General features: G+C 38.3%; 1 protein-coding gene across 1 annotated transcript in view; it reads right to left on the bottom strand.

Moving 5' to 3' along the window:
* Positions 1–25,840, bottom strand: part of LOC139732457 (uncharacterized) — a 102,034-nt gene that overhangs the window by 3,248 nt on the left and 72,946 nt on the right. Inside the window, exons 19-38 of the mRNA XM_071643320.1 lie at positions 24,437–24,574; positions 21,149–21,289; positions 19,920–20,053; positions 16,076–16,220; positions 15,143–15,403; positions 14,707–14,836; positions 13,988–14,155; positions 13,084–13,157; positions 12,380–12,507; positions 11,665–11,809; positions 10,980–11,344; positions 10,011–10,248; positions 8,750–8,898; positions 8,005–8,155; positions 6,878–7,008; positions 6,150–6,297; positions 4,662–4,934; positions 3,033–3,415; positions 1,584–1,812; positions 541–662 (exon numbers count right to left, since the gene is read on the bottom strand). Coding sequence (XP_071499421.1) covers positions 541–662; positions 1,584–1,812; positions 3,033–3,415; positions 4,662–4,934; positions 6,150–6,297; positions 6,878–7,008; positions 8,005–8,155; positions 8,750–8,898; positions 10,011–10,248; positions 10,980–11,344; positions 11,665–11,809; positions 12,380–12,507; positions 13,084–13,157; positions 13,988–14,155; positions 14,707–14,836; positions 15,143–15,403; positions 16,076–16,220; positions 19,920–20,053; positions 21,149–21,289; positions 24,437–24,574 — 3,653 coding nt within the window. The remainder of the gene's footprint in view (positions 1–540; positions 663–1,583; positions 1,813–3,032; positions 3,416–4,661; positions 4,935–6,149; positions 6,298–6,877; positions 7,009–8,004; positions 8,156–8,749; positions 8,899–10,010; positions 10,249–10,979; positions 11,345–11,664; positions 11,810–12,379; positions 12,508–13,083; positions 13,158–13,987; positions 14,156–14,706; positions 14,837–15,142; positions 15,404–16,075; positions 16,221–19,919; positions 20,054–21,148; positions 21,290–24,436; positions 24,575–25,840) is intronic.

The raw sequence follows: 25,840 nt of genomic DNA, 5'->3' as shown, positions 1-25,840 counted from the left end.
GTGAGAGAACATAATAGGGAGACATATAGTAATATGGGGGAGAGATGGAGAGAGAGAGAGAGAGAGAGAGAGAGGGGGGAGAGATGGGGTAGATAAAGAGAAAGACATGCATACTGTAATACAAAAATATATGCAGCAATACATGTGGCAATAGGTGGAAAATCTACAATGCATAAGCGATATAAAAGAAATTGCAGAGATATACAGATTAAAAAAAATAATAATAATGATAATAATCCAGACTGGTTGATCAATAAATGAATGCATTACAGCACCCAAACTTTTTAATTTATAATCCAGTTAACTTTTCATTCCATGTACTCTAATTTTGCTTATTGCTGTGCAACAAATTGACTTCCACAGATGATCACTCATATAATCTAAAGCTGCTATATGACTACATATGCATATCGCAGCAGTGCTTCCACACAAACATCTCTTGTGGACTCACTGTTTTATCCCATCAACATATTCTCTCTAACTCGAGCAGGTTTTTCTTTGTTTTTATACAAGTGATGAGAAGACAAGTTTTTGACTCACAGTGTACCCATAGATGTTTCCGTATGACGGCCTGGGTGGTACTGGATACCATGTGACATTGATTGACATCGAAGAAATAATATCCACACCTCTTAAAACTGGAGCATTGGGTATTGCCCAGCCTGAAATTAAGAGAAAACAGGTACTCGGGTCATCTGTTATTGAGTTTTGTGTCTGAGTTTGAATGTATTTCATGATGAAGTCAAAAAAGAAGTAAATAATATGCTTATTAGCAAGTACCTATAGGGTCAGCACATTATAAATTCCCTCTAAATGACAAGACAATGAGGATTTTTTTTTAATGCAATAGCAAGAAAAGTGAAAAACACATAAGAACTCAGATAATTCAGGGCAGTAGTGATGAACTTCACTTTTGTGAGTCCTGGCCCATTTATTTTCATACTATTCTCTGCTACAATTATTCCTTTGTATCTTGTATCTATATCTGATCTGTTGTACCATGTCAAACTTCCTTTATAACACCGAGTACATGTATTTATATCTTTCAATGGGTGAATAAATGCTAAGCATCATAATTAGCATGATGATAACATTTAAAAAAAACATCGGCAAAAACAATGACAGTAATAATCATGATAATGATGGTGATGATGATGGTGATGATGTTGATGGTGGTGATGATGATGATGATGATAATAATGATAACAATAATAATAACAATATCATCATCATTATCATCATCAACATCATCACCATCATCATCACAATCATCAATAACAATAATAATAATAATAATAACAATAACAATAATAATAATAATAATAATAATAATAATAATAATAATAATAATAATAACAATAATAATGATAATAATAATAATAATAATAATAATAATAATAATAATAATAATAATAATAACAACAATAATAATAATAATAATAATGCTTCTTCCATTGGACTAAAGATCAAAATGTCAACACTGATAGCCTGTATCTGATTCATGAGCTATAACAGCTCTTCTTATATCATTGCCTTAACTGTCAACAGACATTACTTTTTAAAGCCAATGGCATTGCACTCACCCTTCCTCTCAATACCAACTGTCAGCGTCTCTGGCATGGGAGCCAGCCCCAGCTCATTGCCTGCCTGAATTCGGATGTCGTACGGCATCAGCTCCGGGTCTGCGTCCAGCGTCGCCGCCATCTGCCGGTAGTCAACGAGGGTCTGCATCTCTGTGGTCAGTTGGTTGGCACCGCTCCACTCCACGATGTAGTAGAACCCTGGTCCATTCAGTTCTGACTTTTTCAGCGGCTGATCAAAAGTAATTGCAGAAAGTGTTAAGTCATGGTCAGCTATTCCAAACATGAGAAGAATTTGTTTTCAAATCTACATTTGCTATCATTACGCAATACCACAATTTGGACTGTGACAAAAAGTTTGATAATTTTGGTAAATCAGTGGTGTGGACCAATTCACACATACAGGTGATAATTCATCATGCATTTGGCTATCTATCCAAGAGATAATGCTCTTTTAACTGAAAACATACCGAGCACTGCAGTCTGTGGCATCTATGCCATAATTCAAACAGACGTTCATGTAGTACAGCCTAAACACAGTTAGGACAACTCTTGGGCTGATAAAAGTTTCATGAACATTACTTGTTCTCTCATATTCTTGGCCATTCTCCTTTTTAAATGTGACCCATCGTAACAAAATTTCAATATACAAGTCAAATGCATACTTTCTTACTTTATTATAAATGGATTCTTATTGTAATTTTGCTTATTTTATTTTCCAAAACTTATTACAGACACAATGAAAAAGCTGGCCACCAGATGAGTTTAGTTATTATAAAGTCAACTTTGAAATTTTGGATGCAGTCATAAGCATACAAATTAACCAGCTGAGGATGAGTCCCGAGTATACTCGGGCAGGTGTCTATGGGAAATGCGAGTTGTAGCAAAATCAGTCCGTCCTCAACAGGTTAATAGCCATATGCATGCTACAGTGGACTCCCATTATAACGAAGTACTAGGGACTGGCAATTATCTTTCCTTATATCAAGATTTTGTTATACAAGCATACCGAACAAATAAACAATAAAGAACAAAGAGCGGATAATTTTGCGGCCTGAATTTTTACTTCATTGTAACCGAAATTTTGTATAAACGTGTTCATTATAATCCGATGGGAGTGCAAGGTATCAATCAATGAAAACACAGTTGGTAGTCACATGCTTCACAAAAATTGAAATGTTACAGAATTCCAAGCCATCCTTGGTCTATGAAAGTCAGACAGAAAATAGTCTGGATATATACTTCTTGATTTATAAGCATCATATAGCAAACATCTTGTTTTTCTGCCAAATCACAAATAAAGTTTGAACTATTACCTGGCTTTAAAATGTCTCTAACTTTATCAGGTTTGGTGGTGGCAGGTCATATGTAACTGCGCGTGTAGTGCATGTATGACTAGATAAATGGTATGCATTCAACCAGATAAAGTGAACTGTTTTTGTTACAAATTACCTCCCAACTTATATTGATTTGCCGTCCATCATCTGACACATTAGCCCTGATCACTGCAGGATTCTTCAGCGGAGGCGTGGAGGGGAGGTGAAATGGCCCTGCAGTCTCACTAGGCTCGGACAGGCCGAACTCATTCACAGCACGCACTCTCACGTAAAAGCCATAGAATGGGGGCACCGTGATCTCGGTATCAAGGCCACGCCCGTCTCCGCCTGTGATGTTCTTGGCCACTTTCCAGGGCACTTCAGCCTCTGGGCTGCTGTACTCCAGCAGGTAGGCTGAGATTGGAGAGTTGCCATCAAAGGGGGCGTCGAAGGACACACCCCTCTTGGTAGGGGGCTCCACAGGGTAGGTGGTTACCCCAGAGGGTGCATCAGGTAGGGCTGGAGTCAAATAAGACAAAGGATGGTCCCAGCATGTAATTATGACATCACATGTATTGGCACATACGTATTGATTATAGAAATATTTATAGTTGGGCCACATAGTAATATGTTGTTGTTCTTTTTTGTTTTTGTTTTGTTTTGTTTTGCAGACGCACATGAATACAGACAAGAATGCATGTGCATCACTCGTGTGGAAAGTTACAAATTGGACTCTAGAATAAAAACAACAGACCGATAATCTACACCTATTCCAGAAATTTGGTGTAGAAAAACTGACTGATGTTTGATACACCTTGATTGTGCTGGTGCCTATATTTGCTCATTCTTTTCACACACCACATACCATAAATGTACACAGTATATTTTGCAGAGCTTTTACCTTCATGAATTTGGCAGCATTTTTGCCAAAATATAGACAACTTTCAAAATAATTTCTTGTATATCAATTGCCTCCAAGAGGGAAAAAATCTCAAAGTATTCTTCTGAAAGCAATACTATCTATTTCTCACTTGTTTCTTCACTGAAAATTCAAACAATTGTGATGGTGTCTTAGATGTACGATGTAGCAAATGCAAAATGTTATACTTGCAAAATATGCAGGTTAAATAGCATCTCATTCAATACAGGTTAATCATACAAGTTGGTAGAGCTAAAAATGATGTGTCAATACTACAAATTCCTCTTTGAGATAAAAAGGGTCAGTTGTTTTAAATGTACTCCATCTCCAAAACATATACGCAACTGATAGTATCTGAGGGGTACCCAGAAAATTTAAACCTTATTAGAGCAAAACCACACCAGAAAAAAAAAATGGTAAAAGACATATTACACTTTCATCTCAATTACTATAAAATTTGTTAGGTTAGTGTTCATTTCTTGTCAAATGGTCCAAACCTTGTGATGTGTCAAGTATGTAAGTCTAGTCATGACAAGTTTTATCCTGCACATATTTCAAGACTGTGATTATTTCCACTTAAAACTCTTCTATCATTACTATCATAATAATTCTAAATGCTTTTTTAAAACTGTAAAAGATATTTTTGTTTTTTGTTAAAAAACTAATGGTTATGAAAAAAATTATAATTAGCATGGTATTAGTGGGTGGCAACTTTGAAATTACACTGTGGCAGTGTGAAATATTTTTGTGCGTATTTGCGTACTTGAGTGATTTTGATTGACAGATGGAGAAGATAGCTGCAAAATCTGATTTTTGCCCTGGGGTATAGAAAAGAAGCAAACTTACTCTGAACGAGCAGCTGCATCGAGACATTCTTGACACTCAATGCAGTCTCGGCCACACACGTGTAATTCCCCCCATCCTCCCTGGTGACAATGGGAATCGGGATGCTGAAGTCTGTTGATGTCTGGTACAGATTATTGAAGTAAACTATCTCTCCGTTCCGAGTCCAGTAGGAAGCCTCGAGGGGCATGTCAGTGATGATCTGGCAGGGCAGGGAGATGTTGGAGCCTGGCGTGGCAAACGCTCCGGTCACTGTGGTGCTCACGTCCAGTGGCTCTGGATACAGGAAATGACAATAATGTGAAATAGTGACTGCATGTATTAAAAATAAAAAAATAAAAGAATAGTAAAAAAATGACCATAGGGCCCTCCTCTTTATGTTTTGCAGTATATCATACAAAAATTGACTGCTTTAAGAGACATGATTAGAACTATTTGCCCAAAGAAATCACCAAGGGTGATAGTTTTAACTATGGCCTGAGAGAAAGCAGTCAATATTTGTTTTATATACCACATCCCACTTGATTTTAACCCATTGAGGACAAGTTTAGAGTATATGCCATGAAAGCAGTCAATATTTGTTTTATATACCGCATCCCACTTGATTTTAACCCACTGACGACAAGTATAGAGTATACGCGGGCAAGTGTCTAAGAAAAATGCGTGTTGTAGCAAAATCAGTCCAACCTTAACCGGTTTAGATATGTACGCTAGATGAGGGCATTGAAATGAAGATGCTGCGCTCCCGGTCACAGAAAACAGAATTATATAAAGTATCATTTCACAATGTGCCAAAATAGATAGACAAATGCAATACACAATGAACAATAACCCACAACTACAGAATCATGCAAGATACGCTTTAGATAGTGCACCTTGAAAAACCACTAGCTGACTGCTAGGCAGCAAAAACTATTTACTAAGGATCAAGCAGTCATCAAATGAGGTTTATATGTATATTTATATACATTTATATACATATATATATATGAAGGGTTTGTTCGCAAAAACCGATAAGTCCATTTTTGTAGATTTTAAAGTACGGTCTCTGTCATAAAGTACAAAATAATACCTTTTAAATGACATAATGATCACTACATATAAAGGTACATTTTTGAAGTTATGGTCAAAAGAAGCAAATATTTTCTTATTATTCTCTTTATTTTTCCTGACCTTTAATCGCAAATATCTCCATTTGGCAAATATGGACTTATCGGTTTTTGTGAACAAACTCTTCATATATATATATATATATATATATATATGCATAAATTATATCATATACATTAAAATCATATTACCCTCTGTTTTTGAGCTTGTTCTTTTATATCAGTGGTGTTTGACAGTGACCACGTGTTTACATTTACATTGTTTAACTTCAGGTACAGGCTCAAATGAAAAAAAAAAAGAAGACAAAAAACAAAAACTGAGTAAGTATTTTCATTAACATGCCCAAAAATCAGCTTGCCCCCCTCTATACACCCCACTTACCTCTGACCAAGAGCTCACTGTCGGCCATCTTGACGTTATGGAGACCATTGAAGATGATGCACTGGTATAGGCCCTGCTGCGTCTTGTCCACCTCCGGTATGATGATGGATTTATTCTCTGCCATGTAGATATTTGCGCCATATGCAATCTGTTGCCATGGTAACAGGATTGGAATACACAAAGATATGTTTTTTTCTTTTAAGAGTGAAAACTTGTGGTCATGTATATACACTATCACATTTGGCTCACTTTCTTCCCTCCTCTGAAACACCATTAAATACTGCTTTATATATTTCAGGACATTTTCTACCAAATGATATCTTTCAGCCCTACAATTGGGCATGTTTCTACATCTAAGCTTAAGAGGTAAACTGCCTTTGATTCAGGAAACTACAATTCTTAAGGGAAAAGTCCACAGTCTAATGTTAAAAGAACATCTTTATATTTTCCTGATGTGTACAATGCAACCATAATATGATCCTTGGTGACCAAAATGAAAGTAGAACAACATTTGATAAGGACTGTAATACACACTCTAATAATGAACTCTACACTACATTACTTGTTACACCTGCATGTTGCTTACAGTTAACAATAACAACAAATGTTTGGATTAATCTTCTTACCCCCAATCTATAGTGACTGTCAATAGATTTAATGCATAGCACAGCTGTTTCCAATAAGCAATGGGTTAAAAAGGTGCTGAAGCCAAACTACGAGGGTGTTACCTCGTTACCCTGGAACCTCCAGACAACAGAGTGCTGTGGGAAGCCCTCGGCCACACAGGGCAACTCCACTGGGTCTCCTACCCATGCTCTTGAAGAGGGTGGTGGCCTGATAGTGAAGGCTAGCATTGGAGCTGCACAGAGCAGGGACCATGAGGAGTGGTGTGAGCAAGATTGGGGGGCGGGGGGAGAGTAAGTGATTAGAACAATAATGGTGGATTCCACAGGAAGAGGAACATATCATGGTTGAAAATACATTCAGTGCCGCTCACTGATTTCAAAGAAACGCAAGAACACGCAGAAAAGAAATTTACTAATGAGGTTCTTCACTTTTAAAGTTCATAAGACAGACTTTTCTTTGCTTTTTTGTAGGACAGCAGAGACTGGTGAAATAATGAAGCATCTTAGGACACACAGTATGCTTCAGGCAATCACTTTAATTCCTTTGTTTTCTCTTTCAAAGGCATCCAAAGTCTTCATAAACCAATGGCTCAAAAGAAACCTCATGAGATGGAACCAGTTATCTCTCACCACAAAACAATTTATCATCTGAAAATCAATGTGTACATATCCCTTCCTCTGAAACACTGTAATATAGACTACTGTAAAAGTGGATATTTTCGCATGACTAATTTTTCACGCTCGGTGGAGTAAGAAGAGTTTCACATGTTCTTAATTCCGCACAATCAAGAGAGCAACTGTTGGAACATATACGGTAGCAAGCAAAAATACTGGCGAACTTTTATTTTTGCGCAGTGTTTGTTTGCGCGAAATGCGTGAAAATTTCAAGACCGCAAAAAATTCCACTTTAACAGTGTCTGTTACACAGAAGCCGCTGACAGGACTGTGCATCAGGGCCCCGTTTCATAAAACTTGTTATCAGTGACAAGTTGTGATAGCTGTTACAAGCTACTGAAGTCCCTGCATCTGATTGGCTGAGAGCAAATTTGTCATAGTTCAATGTGGCAGTTGTCACCGATACCAAGTTTTATGAAACGGGACCCAGAGCATGACATGATTGAAACCTATGTCGTAGAAATGCTTTGCAATAATTGCTACATAGCTTTAACCAACATACCCAATAACAGAGTGGTTTATGAAAAGAGAAATTTAGGATGATGATGACCTACCGAGTACAGACACCTCACTGGCTACAATCTCCACCTGTTCTGCTAAGAAGTTCATCACACGACACTCGTAGCGTCCTGTGTTTGAGAGGTCAGCGGGGTCAATGACCAGCTGACCATTCGCCTCTATCTCTCGATTATCTTCTTCCACAACCTTTAGAAAAATAGGACAAGAGAGTTACTTAAAAAAACAAAAACAAGGACAGACTATCAGTAAGAAAGTCTGACATAGCACAATGCTCTTAATAACATTGAAGTTAAATAAGCAGTATTTTGGGGTACCATACAAAGAATCTTTTGCATGACATAGATGTATGCAATGACACTTGGATTTAGAATATCATCTGCGATAAAATCATCATCCATGTGAGTGAGCAAAAGTTGACCTTTGTTTCTGCTTCTCTTCTCTTTGTAACACATGATTACAGAATATTCATGAATTTGGAGTTCAAGACCAGACACTTCTCATCATAAATAGTTAGCATTTCAACGAAAATTCTATTAAATCAATGAATGACAAACATGAGCAAGCATATCAATTCATTTTTACACAAATCATGTAGGTGCATTTAACTCCACTTGGAATGTGTAACTTGCACATTTTCCTTCAAGGACAAAAATTTGATTTGAAAATACTTCAGAAATACTGGATTATTTTCTGTCCAAATAACAAATAGAAAACAATTCTTTTCAATGTGCAAGGATTTCTGATCAGATCAATCAAGGTTGCGACTTGCAGTCAACTGACCTGCTGACCATTAAAGTACCACTCGATGCGAGGCTCTGGGTAGCTGTCCACCTCACAGGGGAGGGAGAGTCGACTTCCTACCAGAACTCTGGTCATCTCTGGGGGTCTCCTGATCATGACTAGGTATGCTTTAGGAGGTATCGTTGTAGCTGTCCTCAAGGAGGCTAAAGTTAGAATAACTCTAGTTATAGGAATCTTGTTTTACGATAAGGTTTTTATTGCAGGAAATAGTAGTCCTCATCTCAAAGAATGTCTCCCTAAATTTTACCAAACTTTATCTCAGGGTGGCATTTGGAATCTTATCATCATGTGACAAATGTTAAGATCACATGCTCAGACCTTAACAGTGAAAGATCAGAGAGTTTCTAGCTTCTATCTCTTCTGGGCATATTTTTTTTCTAATGGTGGTTTCTTTCATTTACTCTGAAATAAAACAATGCATTGCGAGGTATAAGACATGATATGTATAATACAGGACCTATGTTTTTTCCCCAAAACATTCCTTCCATGCTTGGTAGACAAGTGTTCATTGTTATGAGCAAATGAAGATGCTCATGCAGTGAATCACTTTACATGAACATGAATGACAACCCAAACTCTCAATTTTCCCCAGCTTTTCCCTCACAGGAGCATTAACAATGGGGTTGCATTTGTCAAATGTAGACCAAACTATAATCGAAAGGATGGATTACACACCCAGAAATCATGAAAACTTCTTCAGCTTTGCATCCACAGTCCCTTTAAATGCTGATGACATCTCCAAGTTGCCTTCTTATCAAAATATTTGAATCTTTGAATAACTATTTTGTCATGTGAACTTATTGAAAAGTGTAAAACATCTACCAAGTTACCATCTGAAGCAACATAGAGCCATACTTTGTTTAAAAACATTGCAAAACCTTACAATGAGGTCTAGCACTTTGAAAACAACTGATAAAATAAACATAGACAAAGACATAGACATAGACATAGACATACCACAAACCAACAATTTTTCCTTCAGAGAATATAAGCGCCTTTTGAACTTGGAAATAGGGGGATCGTTCATCACAAAATATATGTAGAAAAATAAAATATGCATCGCAAAACAGTCTAACTTCTTCAGCAAACTTGCTATTTACTTCAAGGGGATTTGTCTAATAAGCGTTAGGCAGACTTGCTAGCAACTGAGCCATGCAGCCCACCATCCTGTTTATACAAATGTGAAATATTCGAAACACTATGAAGAAAAAGTTTAAATTCTAGCATGACATGCGCTTACCAATTCTCTCCAGCTGCAGCTCAGAGACATACGTGACGATATCTGGTTCGGGTCCTGGTCCTACGGCGTTGATGGACTGGACCATCACCTGGTAGGCTTCGTCCTCACTGCTGGCTGGGATGATAAAGCTGTGATGGAACATACTCACCTCCTTCTCCTGCCAGGTCTGGCTGCCCAGTAGGCGCCAGCGGATGGTGTAGGAGAAGAAGGGGGCACCGTGCTCCTCGGGTCTGGTAGGCTGGGAGTGGATAAAGAGGCCATGTATATCACATTTAACCCACTGGCTCATATACGTGGTCATTCTCATAGATTCAAGACATGAAGCATCTGCTTCCTGTTAGCAAAGGGGTATATTTCTACCATTAAGTAATATTGTGAGCAATATGATTACCTGAATTACCTCATGTTAATTATCACAAACACATACACACACACACACATATACACAGCTAATGAATAAGGATGAGTACACAGAATCATTTGTGAGGTGAAATATTACCATCTGGTTTTCTAAATATAATTGTCACATATTCTGTCAATGCACATGAAGAATAAGAAAAATGCCTGACATGCCACACTGACTAAAGACTCATAATATTTATTGTTCCAATAATGTTGCCTCGAAACAACTTGTTAAGGGTCTCAGAACCGTATGACCAATGATACCATCCTTGTTCTTGTAAACCTTTTATCTATCTATCTGGAAAGTGTATTTCTCAAGTGCATGTAATTTTTTTTTAATGACATCTCACTTATATATGACAAATCGCCATCCTGTCCATCACTGCATTTCAGTACTGGTCTTTCTCTGTACCAACACAAGGCTACAACTCAAACTACTCCTAAACTGAAAAGAATGTATGTGATGACCAGCATGACCCAATATATGTAGCTACAACCAAACAAAACAATCGAAACTGAGTTTTTGAGTCAAGATCATAAAAAATGCTTTGCAACCGGCATTCTCACCTGCCACTGCACCTCAAGCTGTCCGTTCTTCCCAACCACAGTGACATTTTTGGGGTTACTGATGGGCCTACCAGGAGGGGTGTAGTACACACCCGTCGTCTCCCCTGGTTGGGACCGCCCCATCCCGTTGACCGCCGTGACCCGGAACTGATAGCTGATGTAAGGGAAGAGGGTGACCCGTGCCGTGGTCTGGTTGCCGGGGACAGAGGTCAACATTGACCAACTATTGCGGGAATATGGTGTCTGTGTCTCAACTTCAAATTGCTCGATGTGGTCCTCGGGGTCGCTTGACCATGACAGCTGGACATCCAGGGGCGAGGACAGAGATGTAAGGGTCACTTCTCTTGGGGCATTAGGCATCCTCTCTGGGAAAAAGGAGATTGAATTTATAACAACAGAGCAAATAAGCCAAGTAAATTGCAAGGTTGCAGTCATGAAGACTGAAATCGAGCATATTTCCAGATCATTACAGAGTACACATTATACTTTGTCACAACAGTCGAGTAGTCATCAGAATGGGATCTTACAATGACATGCTTCCTAATATCAGCAAAACCTAACCAATGCTTTCCTTGACATTTTCAGTATGATTCAGCCATAGTCTACTACTTTCTACTGAAATAGCTTTTTGACACCATCATCTGAGAGAGGTTTTATGACACAGTATGTATTACAGTCAACTTACCAATGATGGCTTCAGTCGTTGCTGCTGTGCTTGCCGTAGTTACAGTTGTTACCAGAGGTGTTGTGGTTGGCTCAAGTGTTGTCGTGAGTGGCTTAGATGTTGTAGTGGGTGGTCTTGGAGTTGTCTGTTCCCCAGTGCAAACTCCCTGTAATAGCAACATGTTGCCTCAATGCATTCATCAATGCACAACAATGATTCTTGTGAAAGCCACTTACTGCATGTCTCCAATATCTGTGCTAATCATTTGACTTTTTTTTTTCTCAAATCAATCATGATTCACAATGCTTTAGAGGTAAAAATTGACAGTGGGGATGAGATAAAAGCTGGTGAACAAAAGGCCATGCTCCTTAAAAAAAAAAAAATACTTCTCAGAATCATGTCTGATGGTGTTACTTATATTAAGTGTTCAAGTAATTTCTTCGAGAGACAAGCCAAAAATCATCTCAACTGCTCCAAAACCAAATCTGGCACAAAACTGACCTCATCATCAGCATAAGATGTGAAAACACTGGTACTACAATTTATTTTATAGGCACATAAGTAGAGAACAATATGAACATTAACTCCAGGGTTGGATTACTCTTGAGTGTGCAACAAGACACACCTCCCCCTCCTCCTGTCAGAATGTCAATCGAACATGCTTGTGTCACATCATGAACTAATGACCAGACTAAATGCACGACAAAGGAAAATAGTGGGGTGTGTGTTGACTGACCTGGCTGCACACACCACCATCTCCACAGGGCAGGTCGTCTTGTAGAGGGGTTGGGCTTCCACTGGTGGAGCTACTGTATGGTTTGCATTCACTGTTGTATAAACAGCATTGCAGGCAGGAGGATCCAACTGTATTCAAGAGCCATGAAAAGAGTTGATCATGAATATGCATAAGATCCTGTTCTGTTCATGAATATTTATGATCTACCATATAGACTCAAGGGATAAAAGACAATGTTGTGCATATATGGAGAGCTGGCAAGCATTACTGACTGATGGTGTAATTCTACAATTAACATAATCAGATTTCAGAGTACCCCTCTTATCTAAACTAGAGTATTTACGTCCTGTAAAAATATTTGGCAGGTGAGCCTCAGTTTGATTCAAAGGCTTCTACGATGATGCAGTACTCTGTATTTGACCATAACAATATGTTTTGCAACATTCTGATGTCCAATGACAGCTAACCAAATAGAATCATACACCTACACACGCAAGAAGAACCATAGGTACATGACAGAGTAATGATCTAAGACTAGCTCAGATATCTGTTTGTTTGTTTGTTTGTTTGTTTGTTTGTTTACAGATGTTTTACAGATGTTTGTTTACAGGGGCCTTTGGAAAACTGTACTTGATTACTGATGGGGCCACCCTGTATAAACAAAGAAAATAATTTTTAAAAAAATATATAAACAAATATCTAACCTTCCGAACACTGGCAAGACTCGAGTCCATACAGCTCACAGAATGGGCGACATTCTCCATCCACACACTGGCCACTAGAACAAAAGAAAGCAACATATAAACAAAAAAATTATAATTATTTTACTTCATCACTTCAATGAATCATTCTGAAAGAGCTTTGTATTATGTATTTGTTTGCACTTTAAAGTAGAAAAAATATAATCTGACAGTAATTGAAGCACTTTATTAAAGATAGTGTGTTTAATCTGAATACATCTGTTTCTGGTATTGATGCACTTTTTGTTCTGTATCAAGTTCAGTTTTAACTTTGTCTAAATGCTATATGCCATACCATTATGAGGACAAAATGTCTGAATGAAATGCTTTCTTCATCAGAGCGTTTACATCCTCAACTTTGATTTAATAGCCTTCAGCACAGATCCGATTATTTGACTTGGTCTTCTGCTGTTGGTTCATTCTGTTTCTTTCTATTCGTTTTCTTCTAATAATACCCCTTCATCAAATCGGAATGGTCTCTTTCAGTCGAATACTCAGCGAGATTTCCTATGCTCCTTGAGTGTAGATCTGTGGATTTGTGATGGAAAATGTCTTCCCAAAGTCCTCAAAAAAAAATAATAATAATGACAATAGTAATAATAATAATAATAACAACAACAACAACAATTATAATTATAATTATAACAATAGTGAAAATAATAATAACAATAACAACAACAATAATAATAATGATGATAATAATAACAATAACAATAATAATAATAATAATAATAATAATAATAATAATAATAATAATAATAATAATAATAATAACAATAATAATTATAACAATAATGAAAATAATGATAATGATAATAATAATAGAAATAATAACAATGATAATAATAACAATAATAATAATCCCCACCCATTTCTGCAAGGGCTTCCATCAGGCATTTGAAGAGGAGCGGGGCACTCTGGCAGTGAGCCGCTGCAGTACGCTGCCAGCCGACACTCCGAGTGTTCCTCCGGAATGTCTTCGCAGAGCACGGTGTGAGGTTGGAGCTGACAGTTGTTACAGCAGGCTGACTCCTCCCTTTAAAGAACGTACATGCATGTAATGAGATGAGGAATTTAGGCAGTATAGTGATGAAGACTTGTGAGATACAACTGCCCTGTGACAACCTCTCTCCAAAACCTCTACACCATGAATGAGATTACCATCATTCTGTATCTCATGCCATCTCAACTTTAGACATACTTCCATCTCCTGACATTCTTGGAAACTTCTTCTTGTTAAGACGTTCCTCATGCTCTTTACAGTGTCTCTCCTTCCAGATGAAAATCTCATGTTCTTATTCAAGCTTTACAAATTGTGATTTGCATCATAAGGTTTCCATTGCATGTTTTACCAACCAGACAATGTATGAATATTGATTAATTACTAAATGATTGAATTTCTTTCCGAAACGACTTTTTACATAGGTATGAAAATTTGAACTGAAACACTGCCACAAGGCAGTTATCAACGAACTTGTGGTGGTCAAGCTTGACCTTGTGGAAAATCTGCAAAACCATTTGCTTGACCAACCTGAGAGATGAGAGGCTCAGCTTTCATACTGTCTGTGCAATTTTATGAGCAAGTACCTGCACTCTATGTCTGGCCGCCAACGGCAGTCCGCTCCACAGCAAGGGTCAGGGCTGGAGGCATTATGTGGGCCTGGATCACAATCTTCTTCCGGGTCTAGATTGCCATTGCCACACAATTGAGGGGGTTCTGAAATCAAGCAGAATTATGGATAGATTTCATGGATTAAATGCAATGCATACAACCCTTCTCAAATTATCCGTAGTTGTGACACATAATACACGTATATCTTGTCTTTATCCAGCTTAATGAAGAGCTCACTATGTCAGATGCTAATCAATCAACTGTCATACAACTGGATTTAAGTCACTTATTAAACTCACTGAATAATTTGATGCCTTATTCAAACCTCATTTGTACAGACACTTGACCTAACAAGTGTTTCTGAATTTGAAGAGGAATTGAAACTAAACCCAAAACAAGAGAAGGTAATACCTGTAACTTTGACATAGGCAGATGTAGACACTCTGTCCAAATCGGTCTGAGCAACACATGTATACATCCCCTCATCATCCTCTGTTACCATGGCGATATAGATGGATCCATCAGCTCCATCCATCAGTCTCTGGTGTCTGGGCGTCTCCCAAGTAATGGTCGTCTCCAAGTCAGGGTCAGGGGTCACAACGCAGGGGAGGAATACGGGTCCACCAACTAATACGGTGACATTGCTTGGACTGGCTGCAAACTGTGTTCGCCCTGATGGAAAAACATCACACGCATATACATGCATATGTCTTGAGCAAGACAAATTTACTTGAGTTGGTTCATAACAGTAATAAAGTAACAAAACAGAGATGTAACAGGAATCAGGACAAAAAATGAAAGTTTAATTTTCCAATAAAAACATACATTTTACATGGAGAGAGAAATGCTTCAGATCAGGCAACTTTTGGGAAAAACATGAAAAGGGAAGCCAAAAAAACAACTTATTTTTATTGTGAATACATGAAAATCACAACTACTGGATTCCATCTTGCAAAGACAAGACAATCATGTGCAGGAGTATTCAAGGGATAATGAATACATGCTTCTCAAGATGATGTATTTATCATGCAGTTTTAATGGTTTCCCATATTCTCCTCGCATTCCATATTTAAATACCTATACATATCACATTTGAAATGCATTTGGACTTTCTGCGACATATCAATCTCTATAGTCTGATTGTACAGAATTTCAACCCAGTCCATCTGCAGTGCCTTGCTGCCAAGACGATTGTCACGTACACTTGTATCACAAGCACACGTAGACAGACAGACAGACAGACACACACACACACACACACACACACACACACACGCACAAACACACAAGAACTTTTAGAAAGAGTAGGCAGGTCAATTCACAAACAGACATTATGACACTTACTTCTAACAAACAGCTGTGTCCTCTTGGTCTCATAGCCATATTTGTTGTCCACCACACATGTGTAGTCTCCCTCATCAGACTCCGTTGTGTTGCAAATGGTCAGTGAACCATCGGACTGTACCCTGAGACGATCTGTCTGTACAATCTGCAGGTAAAACACACTCCAGGCATTAAACAAAATTTTGCATTGATACGTGACTGTCACAGGGATTCAAATCACTTATGGTCAAAGCAGAATCAATGGATTCTTACAACGACAGCATGCATGAATGCCCAATAAAACACTAATGTGAGAAAAGGAACATACATGTACTTTTTGGGGAAAGGGATTAGTGGTAAAGAGATATTGTAACAGATTTAAGTGAATATAAACCTGTTGTTGTGTTTTTGTTTTGTTTTTTGTTATTGTGTGGCAGGCAATAGGAGAATTCCAAGTGAAATATAGAAGCACTTTATCATAATTATTTGGTCAAACTTCCTAACACCTATTGTTCAATCACCCCACATTAGAAGGTTCTCCGTAAGTGCATGACCACTGGCGTAGCCAGGGGGGGCGATGGGGGCGGTCGCCCCCCCTAAGATTTGGACCGGGGATTTGGGAGGCGAAAAAAAAAATGCGTGTATATTGTATGCATGCACATGAAGCGGGTCTCCTTTTGAACCTTTCATCAAATAAGATATTTTTTGAATATTTCACTCAAAGTGTGCACCAGATCGTTGAATTTCAATTCAAAATATGCAAAATTTCTCGTGCTTGGGAGGGGGTATCCCCCTCCCAAACCCTCCCCCTCTGTGCCTCTTTCCCTAGCTTAGTACACTTTTTAGATTTAAAAAAAAAATATGAATAATTCTGAGTGCACAAGACTTATCACTTATATTCCGAAAAACTCAAGGTTCCCTCATATATAAGGGGAATTTCCCCTTTTAATCGACCCTTTCCTCCCTCAGTCCCCCCGCCCCATCAGTTTTTGTTTTTTGTTTTTTTTTTGATTTCCCAAATGTTGGTTCCATCAAATATGCGTATACGAGATATCTCAATTTCAACCTTAAAAAGGCAAAAGCTCCATCGGAAGAGAAGGGTGGAGATAACACTCGCCCACGCCTTCTCCCTGCTCGCCCGCCCCTCCCCCCCCCCCCCCTTCCGCCATGCATAGAAAAAGACTGTGGCTATGCCCAGGTCGCTTTATTTCAATTCTAAAAACGCAAAAATTCCGCGAGCGGGAGGGGGAATCCCCCTTCCCCTAAGCTCTACCTCACTAGACTTTATACATACAGATGGTGTACATTCGGAATAAGAGCTAAATTCCGTGATTTCACTTCGATGAAAAAGTATTGCACCAAAAATTTACACATGATCGCTGAATTTCAGGTCTGAAAACGCAAAATCACCTTCGTGTGGGAGGGGATATGCCCCTATCTACACCCTGTGCTTTTTCTGTTTGATTGCTGAACAGACAGCGTTCATGATATTCAGTGTAAGAATTGTTTAATACAAGAAGATTATTTAAATGATACCATTTTATAGGCAAATTGTTCAATAATAATCTACACTAAAATATACTGCAACCTTAAACAAGTGGGACTGTTTCACGTCGATAAAACGCGCAAAAACATGCATCAAATTGCACCATTTGCAACATCAAAATGCAAAAAGTTCTCACCATGGGAGGGGGGAAACCCCCCTCCCACACCCTCCCCTCCCCCTTCGCTCGCTCCGCTCGCTCGGGTTCAGTCGCGTTCATGATATTCAGTGAAAAGAATTAATACAAGAAGATTATTTAAATGATACCATTTTATAGGCAAATTGTTCAATGATAACCTACATCAAAATATACTGCTACCTTAAACAAGTGTTACTGTTTCACGTCGATAAAACGCGCAAAAACATGCATCAAATTGCACCATTTGCAACGTCAAAATGCAAAAAGTTCTCACTGACCCCCCTCCCACGCCCTCCCCCCCCCCCCCCCTCGCTCGCTCCGCTCGCTCGGGTTCAGTCGCGTTCATGATATTCAGTGAAAAGAATTAATACAAGAAAGGGCTTTTTACACTTGTAAAATTTTGCTTAGCCCCGGACCAACGGTGGGGCTAAGGGGGGGCCTTAGCCCCACCGTTGGTACGGGACTATCCTTAGCCCACTTTCTGTTTACACTCGTTTTTGCCAAAGTGGGCTAGCCCCACCGATAGTACGGTACTCTCTGGCCCTGCAAAATAGCAGGGGTTAGCACCGCAATTGCGGTGCTAGCACCGCAATTGCGGTGCCAAGCAAGTGAGTGTAAACAGAACGAAAAAATAATCCTGGGCTAAGCGACGGAGACGAACTCCGACCCTCACTGACCAATCAGAAACGAGGTAATCAAGTGCTGCCGGTGCGTGCGTGTACGTGTACAGTACACAGCGTAATTATGAATATTCATGTGGTTTGGAAAGTCCGGGGCTAAGAAATACGAGTGTGAAAAGGTCAGTTTTCTCCTTAGCCCCGGACAAGAGATAGTACGGGACTAATTGGCGAGTGTGTAAAAAGCTGAAAAATTGGTACGGGACTAACGATAGTCCTGGGTCAGAGAAAGTCCGGGGTTAAGAAACACAAGTGTAAAAAGCCCTGAAGTGTATTTAAATCATGCCATATTATAGGCAAATTGTTCAATGATAACCTACATCAAAATATACTGCAACCTTAAACAAGTGGGACTGTTTCAACTCGTTAAAACACGCAAAAACATGCATCAAATTGCACCATTTGCAACATCAAAATGCAAAAAGTTCTTACCGTGGGAGGGGGGACACCCCCCTCCCACACTCTCCCCTCCCCCCTCGCTCGCTCCGCTCACTCGGGTTCAGTCGCGTTCATGATATTCAGTGAAGAGAATTAATACAAGAAGTTTATTTAAATTATACCATTTTATAGGCAAATTGTTCAATGATAATCTACATCAAAATAAACTGCTACCTTAAACGAGTGGGACTTTCACGTCGATAAAACGCGCAAAAAATGCATCAAATTGCACCATTTGCAACATCAAAATGCAAAAAGTTCTTACTGTGGGAGGGGGACACCCCCCTCCCACACCGTCCCCTCCCCCTAGCTCGCTCCGCTCGCTCGGGTTCAGTCGCGTTCATGATATTCAGTGAAAAGAATTAATACAAGAAGTGTATTTAAATTATACCATTTTATAGGCAAATTGTTCAATGATAATCTACATCAAAATAAACTGCTACCTTAAACAAGTGGAACTGTTTCACGTCGATAAAACGCGCAAAAACATGCATCAAATTGCACCATTTACAACATCAAATGCAAAAAGTTCTCACCGTGGGAGGGGGGACACCCCCCTCCCACACCATCCCCCCCCCCCCCTCGCTCGCTCCGCTCGCTCGGGCTCGGTCGCTTCGCTCCCTCGCACACTAACCGCCCCCCCTAAGATGAAATCCTGGCTACGCCGTTGTGCATGACCACTAATAGCAACTACATATAAACAGTAACAATAATGACAGCCACACTTTATGACACAATCATCAAGATCATGGCATCATTGATCATGCCACTACTTTGTTAATATATTCAGATGTGTTGCATTATGAATACAATTACACATTATATTTCATGAACTAAATCACCTCTTGATTTCATTGTCCATGCAAGGATAACAAATAACAATTTTTTTAGCACTCCTTGATTATTACCAGTATGTATACAATCATATTTCCATTGCCACAAAATACACTGCATACCATAAGCACGGCAATTTTTACATTCTTATTTCTCATCCAGGTATCAACAACTTTAAGCTTGGCTCTACTGGCTCTTCATACTCCTTATACTGTGCTTCACTGGCTAAGTTACCTCTTCGTTTTCATCCCCAACCCACGTGATAGTAGGCTTAGGTGCTCCCAGAGCCCGACATGGTAGCCTTATGCTCTCCCCTTCCAGAACCACCATCTCCCCCGGTGGAGCCTCACGGAACGTCGCTGCCAAGGCTAAAGAGATAATAATAGTAATAATTAACATATTTACTGCACTTAATACAAAGTTTCTAAGCGCCTTACAAGTGCATGTGATTGATTGATTAATTAAAAGGTCTTTATTCAAAAAAAATCTGAGTGGGCGACTAAAAGGTGAATTACACAGATACACAAAAATTATACATTGATATATAAACAGAATCATATCATGTGTCATAATTATACCAAAACATATATAAACAGGTGTGGACACGGGTTGCAGACAGACAGAGTTAAGTTTGTTTCTGCTTTTACTCCTGCAGCAAAGTTCTTAAATGCTTAAAGCCATAATTTACCATTTGCAGATGAAACAAAAACCCAGCATAAGTGCTTTAAAATAGTTCTAAAATGTGAGTTAGGGATAGAAACAACCACTGTAAAAATTTGAATTGGTAAATTATTATTATATTTGAATTGGTAAATTATTATTATATATTATATAAGTATTGTTGAATATACAAAATGTGAACAATAGCTTTAATAAAAATGTTTCCAGACTAAACCATCTACACTTATGGTTTATTACGAAAAATACAGCATATCTCTTTATATTTCAGGCTTTATCGGGAAAACTCTATATGATTGGATGTTTTGTGGCACAACAGACCTACACATATGCATTAAATGTCATATATTGAAAATTTTTAAAATCACTGTTCCCAAAGGTAAATAGGACCTTTAAACTTTCAAATCCTGGGGACAGCTGCTGCAAAAATCATCTTGTTTTAAAGGAGAATGAATCCCAAATATTACATGTGAATTGCGGGAATAGAGAAATATTAGTAAAATATGCATCAGAGAAGTTCCGACCATCTGCTCAAAAGTTCAGAATTTGTAATGTTTTGGTGCAGCCATCACTGTATAACATCATTGTAGCATTTCCAAGACACATCACTTTTTTACATTTTAAACAGGATGAGGTATTGCTTAGAGGGAACATATTTGTCATCAGATATTCATACAGCAAAGAAACTTTGTTGTACGAATAATTAAGCTTACATTCCACAAAAATGCATTCTAAATGTTGTGATAACAAAGTATTGGGTTAGGAAAAATGAAATGACAGGATACCAAGTACAAGAAGGTGCGCATTGCTGATGATGGAGCCATACTGGTTGCTGGCCACACACTGTACACCCATTGACCGGTCCACATCGGCCGTCTCATTCATCTGTAGCTGACCATCAGTGATGTGCAGCTTCAGAGACTCACCTGGAAGGTGGGAGGAATGAAAGTTATGTTCTGTCATCATCGATAGCTCAAGAAGAGCGTATTCATTCTGCTCTGCAAATGAAACCGTGAATCGTCATTTAAACAATTCCTGTTCAGAACTCTATATCGATAATTTTCTTCCATTTCACTCTTTTGTGTGTGTGTGTGTGTATGTGTGTTTTCTTCTTATTTACCTCTTTTCCTAGGCTTGTCAGCTAGACACTTGAAAAGTTCATTCTTTTTAGATAGTCATTTTTTTTTTGTTCTTCACTCTCCCAAGCCCCCTTTTTTTATTTACCTCTTTCCCTAGGCTTGTCAGCCAGACACTTGAAAAGTTCATACTTTTTAGATAGTCATTTTTTTTTTTTAACTCTCCCAAGCCCCCTTTTTTCTGAATTATGTACATGTATATTTGTTTCAGTCTCAGATCTGTCACATTCACACCAAACCGCCTCACCACTGAGAAAGTGCACATTTCATTGCTAAAAGAAACTCTAAAATCTACACGCCTTATAGAGTATGCTGTGAGAAAAGTATATTACCTTAGTACACATCAGTTGTCATTTTCCCTTATGTATTATTAATCAGGTTTCATTGCGTTATGCCCTCTCTTGAACTATTCCAACTGTCTTTTGTCATCATTTAGGGGAGTGTCTGATAAACATCAGACCTTCATTATCATTTTGTTAGTGCAATATATCATACAAAATAGCAAAGCATGTCATGAGTACATGTGGCTAAAAAAGACTTTGGTGAAATGCATTAACCCGTTGAGGACGAGTCCCAATTATACTCGGGCGTGTGTCTATGGGATATGCGTGTTGTAGCAAAATCAGTCTGTCCTAAACGGGTTAAGGCCAAACAAATTATGACTTCCACATGACCTGCATGTAAATGTGGAGTAAAAGTGTGAGACTACAAGAAGATTGATTTAACACTGATGTCTCATCAGCTGTTTTTTATGTACATCTAACACTAAACGAGATATGAAACTCGTCACTGAAGACGAGTTAGGTGATAAGCTTGGGGTCATTAGATATCAGCCACGGGTGATCGACAACGAAAATGATGTAAAATAGCGACTTGAAGTTATATTGAGATACATTCGTAAAGTCCAGTTCTTTATACAGTCCTACATAATTCAGATCAAATTGTTTCTGTCAGGCAACCAAGTGGAAATTTCATGCGTGTGTCGGCATGTGCAAGTAAGTTGATTTGACAGGCTATGTAACTGAATATTTACCATTAGGTCTTCAAAACGAAAAAAAAAGACAGAAATCAAACATGGTGATTAAGTCTTTTAAGAGTCACCTTCACTTTAACATTTGTATTTTCAAATATGAACTTTGACCATTATTTGCACAACCAAGAGGGCTATGTCTCATTTCGTTGTCATTATATAATATGATCAGTTTGACAAACAGTTTGACAAACAAATTTCAAGCCTGCAAAATTTTGCAGCAGTCAAAGCAATGTAGTCTCCAACACAAAACAAAGGGATATTGTGTGTGTGTGTGTGTGTGTGTGTGCGCGCGCGCGTATGGGTGCGTTTACATGAGAACATGATTTCTACATGGATGAAATTGGAATTACTTCATTGAAAAACTAGAAATATCACTGAAGGTGATTAATACCCCCGCCCCATGACGACAGTCTTACCCAAGGAATGATCTTTCCTTGATCTTCTGCCATTTAAATGCCGTTACCATGGCAACGCAGCTTCCGACACGTCCGAAAAATATGTCTTGCACATCTTCCCACCAAGACTATTGTGCATGTGCCACATTTCATAAGCTTTTGTCAAAAACTGAGGAAGTAGTTCAATCCACAAGATCTTTCCTTGATCTTCCGCCATTAATATGCCGTTACCATGGCAACGCAGCTTCCGACACGTCCAAAAAATATGTCTTGCACATCTTCCCACCAAGACCAATGTGTGTGCCACATTTCATAAGCTTCAGTCGAATACAGAGGAAGTAGTTCAATCCGCAAGATCTTTCCTTGATCTTCTGCCATTTATATGCCGTTACCATGGCAACGCAGCTTCCGACACGTCCGAAAAATATGTCTTCCACATCTTCCCACCAAGATCAAGGTGTGTGCCACATTTCATAAGCTTTGGTCAAAAAACTGAGGAAGTAGTTAAATCCGCAAGATCTTTCCTTGATCTTCTGCCATTAATATGCCGTTACCATGGCAACGTACTTTCGGGTACTGTCGAAAAATGCGTCTTGCACATCTACAACCAAAGGCATACATCTGTACCAAGTTTCATGGAAATTGGGCAAAAACTGAGGAAGTAGTTTGCAACACAAAATTTTCCATCATTTTGGCTCATAATATGTGAGCTGTTACCATGGCAACATACTTTTTGTCACTGTCAAGAAATGTGTCATGCTGACCTATATCCTAAGACAAACATTCAATATGAATTCCATGAGAATTGGAGGAACACTGATGAAGCAATTTTGCCATGAAGCATTTTGCCCTATATTTTACCAATAACATGCCGTTACCATGGCAACGCACTTTTTGCCACTGCGGAAATATGTGTCTTGCACATTAACATATTCAGATGAACATCTGTACCTAATTTCATAAAAATTGATCAAAAACTGTGGGAGGAGTTCGCGACGCAAGATTTGTACCCATTTTTGCCCATAACATGCCGTTACCATGGCAACGTACTTTTGGGTACTGTCAAAAAATACGTCTTGCACATCTACAACCCAAGGCACACATCTGTGCCAAGTTTTATGGGAATCGGTTGAAAACTGAGGAAGTAGTTTGCGATGCAAGATTTGCAACGGACCGACCGCCCGACCGACCGCTGATTCCTATATACCCCCTTCAAACTTCGTTTGGCGGGGGTATAAAAAAAAAGTAAAAGAGAACAGGTATTTTGTTTCGTCATCTAGTGGGGTTCGAACCCGCATGTGTGCAACCTTACGTCTCTGGTGCCAGAGACGGCACCTTTAACCTCTCAGCTATACATATCGACGAGGAAAGTATGTGGAACGTAAGCTTGGCACGGATATATCTCCTCCCAAACTTTGTTTGCAAACTTTGTTTGCAAAACCCATATTTTCTTCTATGGAATAAGAATAAAGTGAAGACAGAAATATAGACACAAATGAAAGAACTCACTGAGTTCTTCTGCCGGTTGATTATTGATGTACCATTCCATGACAGGGGCAGGATCACCCCCAGCCTGGCAGGTGAAGATGGGTGACATTCCAACAGGTAGAGTTAGACTCTGGGGCTCCATGATCCAGAATGGGGCCGCTGTGCAATTAGAATGATATTTGACAAACAATTCCAGCTTCAGTTGAGGGGAAAAAGTTGATATTAACAATGTAAACATGAGAAAAACACATCAATCAATCTTCTTCAAATCATGTTATCATAGGTAAACATTGAAGATCACTCTCAGAGAAAAATTTTCCTTCTTCCCTTCTATTGTATCATGATGTCAGCAAAGTATATGAAGTAGCTCACAGAATTTTACTATTATTGCTGATGTATGAATGTATTTGCCAAGCAAAGGCACCAGGTATGCCATAAGATTAATCTCACACTGACCCTTTGGAAAATACAATAAAAATTCATCAGCATAAAGGAAACTGTACAGATGACAATTATGTTACACGTGTTGTACATAACCTGCTACTTTTTCAGACATATGGATTAAACGGTATATGTGTAAGATCTGAAAGTTTTTTAAGTGTTTTGATATGAATATGATTATATATAATATATCTTTTTGACAGAGAAGAATATAATCGATGTTTTAATGATAGTTATATCGCCCATACACTCTGTGTTTTGTTATTCAAGTTCAGCCTTTTGCAGGCACGCCGAAACTTTCTCTTTTTGACATAACACTCAACTTTGTTACAAATCGCATGTGGATTCATTATTGTTAAGGTTGGTTTTTTTTTTCTTTCTCTCTTTGTAATGATGTGTTTGATTATGGGCCCTCCATTCATTCATTTATTTCTGATTTCATCTCATTTTTTTTTTCATTTGCCAGAATTTTTTAGTCTTAAGCAGATTTTTTTAGATCAGTTTAATTACCATATTATGTTCCTCTGTCCTGTGTTATGTGAAATAAGAAATTTTTTATAGTTTGAATAATTTTACTGATATGAAACCAGTGTTTTACATAATACACTGCAATAGTATATTTTTGATGAATGTATATTGATTTTTTTTTTTTAGTAGAGACTAAAGGGTATTTTGATTTTTAATGATGAAAAGTAATAATGTGTGATTATGATAAGGATAATTTCAGGGAATAAGAAGACGCTGAAGGAGTGAAAGTGAAGACGAGGATGGTAAAGTTTATAAGGAGGGGTAAAAGAGAAGATGGGTTAAAAGAAGATGAGTATATGAAAAGAAAGTTGTTTTTTTAGTAAGGTTATCTATCAAACAAAAGAGATTATTTATGCAAATAAGAACAGAGATGTGAATAATTGTATTTTTTGTTTGTTGATGGTAAAGGTCAATTTTATTGTGCAATAGTTAATATTTCTAATGTATGTTTGTATA

The sequence above is a fragment of the Diadema antillarum genome, unplaced genomic scaffold (assembly GCF_040938485.1).
Source record: "Diadema antillarum isolate AM-2024a unplaced genomic scaffold, OU_Dant_1.0 seq00000423_RagTag, whole genome shotgun sequence".
Classification (NCBI taxonomy): domain Eukaryota; kingdom Metazoa; phylum Echinodermata; class Echinoidea; order Diadematoida; family Diadematidae; genus Diadema; species Diadema antillarum.
The sequence above is the reverse complement of the archived record's forward strand: the minus strand, read 5'-3'. Positions and strand labels throughout refer to the sequence as shown.